This window comes from Filicampus tigris, chromosome 6 (assembly GCF_054856515.1).
Source record: "Filicampus tigris isolate MCC_2025a chromosome 6, RoL_Ftig_1.0, whole genome shotgun sequence".
Classification (NCBI taxonomy): Eukaryota; Metazoa; Chordata; class Actinopteri; order Syngnathiformes; family Syngnathidae; genus Filicampus; species Filicampus tigris.
In genome coordinates this window covers 12054491-12062756 of record NC_141222.1, presented here as the reverse complement: position 1 = coordinate 12062756, position 8266 = coordinate 12054491, and the positions used below count along the sequence as shown (strand labels likewise).

Genomic DNA, 8266 nt, shown 5'->3' with positions numbered 1-8266 from the left:
GTGTTTAACAACATTTGTGGATAGTGGCTATCACCGTAGTTCACTGGAGTCCTAAAGCTTTAGGGAGACCGTTGTAACCCTTTCCAGATTGATAGATGCAAATTATTTTATTTCTCATCTGTTTTTGAGTTTCTTTGAATCAAGCCTTTTTTTGCAGCCTTTTAAAATATTTTGGCTGGCTTAATTTTGTCGGAAAGGCTCTATTTAAATGGTTTCTTGACTGAACATGTCAGGTGGTATTCAAGATTGGGTGTGGTCAGTGAAAATGAATTCAGCTTTTTAAAAAATGTGATTACCCCCCATCAATTCATGATTTAATAAGAGGGGCAAATGCTTTTCACACAAGGCCATGTCGCCTTGAATAGTTGTTTCCCTCTTAATAAATAAAATCACCATTTGAAAACTGTATTTTGCTGGCGTCAAGCTGGAACCTTGTACCTCCCCAAAACGGCATGTTTGCTCAACCATTAACATTGTGTCATCAAAGACAGCAAGCCATTTTCAGCACTTAATAATCCCCCAAACGTGAATATTGACCAGAAGTACACAATTTTGAAAAAATTACCAAATTGTGACTTATGAGGTTTTGGCCTGATGCCAGCAATTTTGTTTATGTTTTTTTATGTTTACGTATGTTTTGTTTTCGTTTCGTATTTACATTTTTTGATGCTTTAAAATTTTTCACATGAGGAAACTGCCAAAAAATAAGAATTTGAGAAGAGGGCAAATACTTCACGGCACAGTACCTAACCAATATTCATAACGGTGTAAAGGTTATTGACTTTATGAGTTGAACAAACTCAAAGAAAACCCCTAAAAACAAATTAGTAGTAATGATGTGCAAAGACATTTCTTATTTTTTTCATAAAATCAGCACTTTTAAAGACCTCTCCTCTCAATAGGTGTAGGGAGGAGGTGAGTGCCAAGTGTGGGGTGAAAGGTCGGCAGTGATTGGAACAGAAAAAGACTGTCTGACAGCACAGAAAGTGATTGAACTCTCTCTGTGCTCATCATGGACTCATTCCCCTGTGCTCTGCTCCTCTTCTCTCTGCTATGTTCAGGTATTTGGGATCATTTCTATTCATCGTCTTTAACACAAGAGAAACTGTTTCTCTTGGGTTTACCTTGAGTTGTGTGTTTTAATAGAAAGTGGTAGATATACTGTAGATTTAAGAAATGTAAAAAAAAAAAAAAAAAAAAAACTGAGCAGGATATTTTGTTTGATTTTTGAAACACAGACCTCAGCCACAACTTTCATAATTGGTACAACTTATTCCTTTTGGGGGGGAAAAAAAAAGGTACCTGTTAGTGGCCCACACGGGGATTACTGAGGCGTAAGTTAATTATTTCTCTTAATAATGTGAGCACCTTAAAGCAACAATAAAAATATGATTTTAGTTAACTGTGCCTAATTAGGAAACACATCAAAATGTTTTTCTTGTTTTTGCTGAGTCATTATAGTCACTTCTGTTTAGTCTGTGTATTTACTCAGACTGTTTGCTTTTGGCTGCCGTTAGTTTACACTGTATTTTACTTCAGCCTGTTTGAAGGTTCACAGAGTTGCATATGGCACATACCTGTGTTCTGTGTTTGTGTGTGTGTGTGTGTGTGTGTGTGTGTGTGCGTGCGTGAATGCATGCTCTTCCTCCCTGTGCAGCCACTGGTCAAGGTCCTGTGGTCTCAGTGGAGCCCGAGACGACTACTGTGCGTGAAGGGGAGTCGGTCAGCCTCAGGTGCCAAGTGGCAAGCGGTGCTCTTCCTACCCAGCTGCAGTGGAGGAGAGCAAATAATCAAGCCTTAGCAGGTGTGGAGTGTCAGCTTGTATTCTTATGTTTCGCTCAATCTATGGCACAGAATGATATGCTTCTCTCCCCTAGACAATGTCAAGATTGGCCCCAATGGTGCGGTGCTGACGGTTGCTAATGCTCGACCCAGTAACCACGGCGAGTACCAATGTGCGGCGTCCAGCTCTGCAGGTTCCAGCGTTGCTTCAGCACAGATCAACATCAAATGTGAGCTAATATATTGCTTACATGCACCAACAATTTAATTTGAAAAAGTAATAAAGGGACACTCCTACCATAAATACCAGGTTTTTGTGATAAGAGACCAAGACCAATGATTTCAAAACATTTCCTAATTACTGGTTACAGGTCACATTAATGTTGCAAATAGTTTTGAATATTATTTAGCTTGGTCTCATTTTTTATGTCATGAACACCTGGCATTTGAAAAGGGGCGTGCTGACTTTTTATAGTCACTATTTGTCTCATGATGCATAAGGAACATGGTGATAAGTGTTGTTTTATATGAAATTCTTAATAAAGGTCAATCTATTGTTTCATCAGCCATATTGTACCGAGCAACCTGGACAGACGTTTTTGTCAAACAACTGTTTGCATTCTGCTGCCTTTCTTAACGACAAGTTAGACATAACTGGTGCATATATGTGAGGGTCCATCTTTGTGTAAAATGCTGCCCACTCTTCTGTGTGTACGTCCTCTTCATCTGCTATTGTTGAAAATAGCACACACAGAAAAAGCAACAACAAAAAAAAGTTCAATACACTTGTGAAGTTAAAACCTAAATGGTCTCATGATATGCAGAAGCCTCATGTGGCTTCTTTTTTTTTTATTGCACTTTTCATCTTATCCCATCAGTGGTTGCCATAGAGAGTCAGTTGCATAATTTATTTGGCACATTTTTTAATGCCGGTTGCCCTTAGTGATGCAACCCAGACATTTATTTCTTGGGTTGGGACCAGCCTTGGCTAGAGTTTTAGATGCATATTTTTCTTGAAAATGTGCAGTTCCAAGTCCACTCTACGACATTTTGCTTTCATGATGACCTCATATGTGTGTCCTTCCCTCAGATCCTCCCAAAGTGCGGCTGTCACAAACTGGGCCACTGAGGGTCAAAACTGGTGACCGGGTATCAATGCAGTGTCGTGCTACAGGCAGGCCACGGCCCAAGCTGAGCTGGAGACGCCAAGGCTCCTCTCTGCAGCTGCTTTCTGAGGAGATCGATGGTGTCAGCACCATACAAGTAATACCTGAACCAAAACAATGCTTTTATTTAAGTTTCCATATTTTGAAATAACAGCACCTTTTCTTTTCTAGTGGATTATAGTGCGTCCAGAGGATGCAGGTGTGTATATTTGCCAAGGTGAGAACAACGTGGGTGTGACAGAGGTCAAAGTGGAGGTCATCTTTGGAGGGGGACCCGGTGCTCCCATGGCATCAGTGAGTCATAAGGAAATGACAGTTGTGGAGGGTCATACTGTCACTATCAGATGTCAAGCTACTGGTAAGATGTTTACATATTTATGATACAGTTCAACCCTATTAGGTTTGTCATTTTGCCAATGTTAGAATGACCAAAAATATGGTAACTAAAATGTCGGTCACCGGAGTGCAGACGTCCTACGATGCCAAATTGTAACTGAAAGCAAACTGATTACAAAAACAAACAAAAAAACATGCGGAGAATCATTTTTGTTTGTTTGTTGGCTACTTCCTGGTTCATGAAGCATGACAGAGAGCCTTATGATTCTACCATGAATACAGATTGGCAACTTTTTGCACCAGATTCTCACCAAAATGTAATGGGTTTTTCCTTGGACCTCGGAGGGTGCATGTAGATCAAAGGTAATGATGATGAAAGTCTTTCTGACAAAGAGGAAAAGAAATATTGAGCAGACAATTTCATACGATTAATTTGAGAAATTTGAGGACTTGGTAAGGTAAGGTAGGTAAGGTAAGGTCATTTCAAATTACTTTGCCTTGTCAAGGTAATTTTAAATGACTTTACCTTATAGAGCAATGAAATACTCCTGAAATGCCGGAATTCAGTTTAAACAAATTTGTTGCAAAACAACTCTACTATATTTGCTAACAATTTTTAAAACACAGAAAATACATACTGTAACATCAGAACATAACATTTTGTACGATAGTATTGTGTCATTTTTTTGTCCACTTCTTTCAGGGTCTCCCACTCCTGTTATCACATGGTCGAAGCTGAGAGCCCCGTTGCCATGGAAACACACCCTAGCTGGTGGTGTCCTGACACTGACCAGTGTGGGGCGCCAGGACTCGGGCCAATACATCTGTAATGCTACCAACATAAACGGCTTCAGCGAGGCATACACGCAAATGGAGGTGGAGAGTGAGTGGACCAAGCATGGCAACACATATATGATACTTTTAACGATTATTTGTCAGGAACCATCTATACACCAAAGATTCCACTCGAGAGTAGAGATGAATGTACCAGCAGAGCTGGGCATTTTACTAAAAATTGAGCGTCTGTTATTTGTCATCTATCTGCAGCGTGGGTACCATTCCGTCGTCCGTCATTGGCCTTTTTTTATGAGAGGAAAAAAAATAGTATATACTATAGGCCGGTCTGCCTCTAATTTTAAATGGGCGTCCGCCGAAGATTCCGACTAAACTTTAACTAGCACCCGCCCCCCCCGAAATAGTGACTCAGCCCTTTGGAAGCCTCTATACAGCCTGGTACCTCACTAAAGTGTGTCCCCCAAGCAACAACAACTCACTATTTTCCTTCCCACGCTCACCGTGGCCACTGAAGCCTCGCCGTGAAAAATGGACTAACGACATTCGCCTTTCGGCTCAGCTCATTCTTTACCATGACAGACCGATAGAGAGTTCGCATCACAGCAGACGCTGCACCGATCCGCCTGTTGATCTCACGCCCCATCCTGCCCTCAGTGGTGAACAAAAGTCCAAGATACTTGAACGCTTTCACTTGGGGCAGGATCTCATACCCGACCTGGAGAGGGCATTCCACCCTTTTCAATAAATAGGTTGTTTGTTTTTCATGTCAGTGGAGAGAGTTCGTCCTATTCTTTTATGCACTTATACAGTATGAGAAGGCTTATTGTCTGCAGTTTTATGTACTGGCATACTACACCACAATCTTGCAGCCATGTTTGTTGTTCTGTTCATCTGTTCAGAGGTCAGGTGCACAAAGGGCTTAAAGAAGGAAGTCAACCCAACATATTTTTTTCAAGAATATGTTCGATGCAAGCCCACTAGTTGAAACAAGGCATTCTGATAAATATTGTGCTTGCGCAATAAGAATTAATCCACCCGTTTTTAGCCATAGCTGGGAGCGGCCATTTTGTCACTTCTGTCGACTGAAAATGACATCACAACTGCTCTGGGCTCAGGTAATGACCAATCATAGCTGACTTGTTTTCTGAAGCTGAGGCGTGATTGGTCGTTACCTGAGCCCTGAGCAGTTGTGATGTCATTTTCAGTCGATAGAAGTGACAAAATGGCCGCCCCGTGAGACGTTCGGTCCCAGTGGCTCGTCTCCATCCCACCCTGTTGACCTGGGCCCCCTGTCTTCAGATCTAAAGCCAACAGTCTCAAACCTGGGTTTTATAATGGACAGTGATCTTAAATTGGACCAGCAAATTAGCGCTGTTGTAAAGTCGAGCTTCTTTCACCTTAGGCAGCTGGCTAAGGTAAAGCCCCTCCTTTCCCATTAGCACTTAGAAACAGTCATCCATGCCATGTCTCCAGTTGGTCCAAAATGCTGCTGCCCGCCTACTAACTGGAGCTCGCAAGATCGAGCACATAACCAATTCTGGCCTCCCTTCACTGGCTCCCACGGCATTTCAGGGTTCAATTTAAGGTTCTCCTATTTGTCTTTAAATCATTAAATGGCCTGGCCCCGGCGTACCTCTCCGAGCTCCTCCACTCCTACGCACCTTCCTGCAGCCTCAGGTTTGCGGACCAGGCCTTGCTTGAGGTCGCCGAGGACTAAGTGGAGCCTCGGAGGGGATCGAGCCTTTTCTGTCGCTGGTCCTTCCCTCTGGAATGACCTCCCATTGGTTGTTAAGCAACCCCCTCTGTGTCCATTTTCGAAACCCGGTTGAAGACACATTTCTTTTGTCAGGCTTTTGATGAGACCTGAAATTTTCGGCTCTTTTCCGGTGTCAATTGTATATAGTGTTTTATGTTAATTTATTGGGTTTGTTTATTTATATTTTTATTGATATTTTATATTATTTATAGCTATATTTATTAATACGTGTATCACAGCCTTTTATTTTTTTATTGTATTGTTTGTAAAGTGCTTTGTTACAGCACTAGCTGTTATGAAATGCGCTATAGGAATAAAATGGTATGATATTGTATTAAGTAAATGACAATGGGGATTCTGCTGTATCATCTTGTCCAACATTTTCAGAGCGCGTTTGCATCTTGATTGATGCTGATTCTCGTCTCTTATCTCTTCTCGTCTCTTCTTTTTCTTTATGCCCAAGGCCCTCCTTATGCCACCTCCTTGCCTGAGCAGGTGAAGCTCCAACCCGGTGACGCTCTTACTCTGCGCTGTCTGGCCCATGGCTCCCATCCCATTCAATTTCATTGGAGCCGGGTTGGCAGAGGCAACATGCCCGCTGGAAGTCAGACCACCAACGACGGAGAGCTTGTCATAAATCACGTTAAAGCGAGTGACGGCGGAACATACAAGTGTGTGGCCACCAACCACATTGGCTCCAGTGAGGCACTCGCCAAAGTCGTTGTTAAAGGTGAGGCATGACATCAGTATGGGGCAGCAGTAGCTCATCACTGGAGGTTAACGATTTGAGTCCTACTGAGGGCCCAAAAAATGGCAACTAGATGACTATCGTCAAGATGCCCTTGCGCAAGGCATTGACACCCCCAACCCCTGCTCCTGAAGTGCAGCACTATTTATGCGCCACTTCACATTGACATCCCTCCTTGCGTACATGTGTGTGATCGGATTCTCCGTGTGGTGTACAACACATTTCATTTAAATTGAATTTAGTGATGAATGATTTATAACATCAATAATTGAACACTCAGAATTGTCACAAAGAGTGAATGTGACCGTGAATGGTTGTTTGTAAGTACAGCATGTGCCCTGCGAGTGGCTGGTAACTAGTCGAGGGTGTAAGCCGCCCTTTGCCCAAAGTCAGCTGGGATAGGCTCCAAGTCATTCGAAAACCTAACGGGGATAAATCTGTATAGAAAATGGATGGATGGATTAAAAGAAATGAAATCTGATGTGAAGTCCACCTCGTCACTTCTTCTCTTTGTGTGTTCTCCAACCTAGGCCACTGAAATGTCTGCAGTGTTCCCACAAGCCTGAATTGTGACATCAAATGGAAAGTATCAAGTTGTTACTGCGCACATGGAGCAAAATTCAAACCTTTCAATTAGTGGATTATTAAAGGATTAGGGGATCTATGGAAAAGTATGTATCACTTTTCTTGCTGAGGAGATGACAAACTTCTATCTTAATGTTTTTCCTATCCCTGATTTGAATAGTGATTCCAAAACACAAATGGAAAAAGTTGTGTAATTTGGTACTCCATCAGCTACAAGTAATTTTCCAACTATTAACACTGGAAGACTCTTTTTACAATTCGGGAATGAGCCATAATCCATAATGGTTAGTTTTTGTTCATCGTGGTAAGCATTTATTATGCAAGGAACCACATTTGGTCAGTTTAAAAGGTATTTAAAGTGTGTCCCTCATAAGATGAGGCCATACTGTAAGATATTGAATTAAAATATCTTGTTTAAAAAAAGTAGATAATTAAATCTATTCTTACAAAAATGACAATGCCATTTTTTTTACAGTCTTAAAAGTGCCTGTATGCATCATAATTGGTTTTTAATGAGGGTTTAAGTTATTCCAACCAACAAACAAACAAGCTCTCAAGAACTAATGTGGTAAAGAAAGATGAATGTGCCCTACATATGTTGCAACACACTCTGATTTCCTTGAATGTTGTCATTTGGGGCTGATAGATTTGTGTAAAACATGCACATTTATTTGACAATGATTAATAAAGTCCCCTAATAGATTAAATGGTGTATTACTTTGGTGTGCCACAACTTTAAATCTAAACTATTTGGCTCATCGTCTACACGTTTTATGTTAGCTTTTCAACCACAGAGGGGCGACATGCACATTTGCTGTGAGGCGTTCACAGGCTCAACCACAACGAGGACAAATAGGTTGAGATTTTCTGTATGTGATTATCGTCCACTCTGCAATGCAGGAAGTCAGAAATGCTTAGAAAACCATTTCACTAGGGGTGTTAATATGACCAATTAAACACATTTCAGCTACCAACGTTCTGATTGAGCACATTGTTGCGAAACTTAGACCCCAGAGAGCTGCGCTGTTACATAAGATTCAAATCATTTCGTTCTTAATGAAGTGTTAGCTTGCCATGTAAGATGGCGGTTGTGGCAGT

The 8266-nt window shown here is 41.5% G+C and overlaps 1 protein-coding gene across 1 annotated transcript; it reads left to right on the top strand.

Annotated features, from left to right (window-relative positions):
• The first annotated feature begins 919 nt into the window (after positions 1-919).
• sid4 (secreted immunoglobulin domain 4) lies at positions 920-7875 on the top strand. The gene is made up of 8 exons (XM_086032580.1): positions 920-1061; positions 1658-1804; positions 1878-2012; positions 2873-3045; positions 3120-3306; positions 3988-4167; positions 6299-6565; positions 7114-7875. The coding sequence occupies exons 1-8, from the start codon at positions 1013-1015 to the stop codon at positions 7119-7121; spliced, it is 1146 nt and encodes a 381-aa protein (XP_085888706.1). The 5' UTR covers positions 920-1012; the 3' UTR covers positions 7122-7875.
• Positions 7876-8266: the final 391 nt, after the last annotated feature.

Bases quoted from the DNA above. Each gene is read 5' to 3' on its own strand.
- sid4 (XM_086032580.1), top strand. From the start codon at position 1,013: ATGGACTCATTCCCCTGTGCTCTGCTCCTCTTCTCTCTGCTATGTTCA. The intron at 1,062-1,657 runs GTATTTGGGATC...CTCCCTGTGCAG, and splicing joins CTTCTCTCTGCTATGTTCAG to CCACTGGTCAAGGTCCTGTG. The intron at 2,013-2,872 runs GTGAGCTAATAT...TCCTTCCCTCAG, and splicing joins AGCACAGATCAACATCAAAT to ATCCTCCCAAAGTGCGGCTG.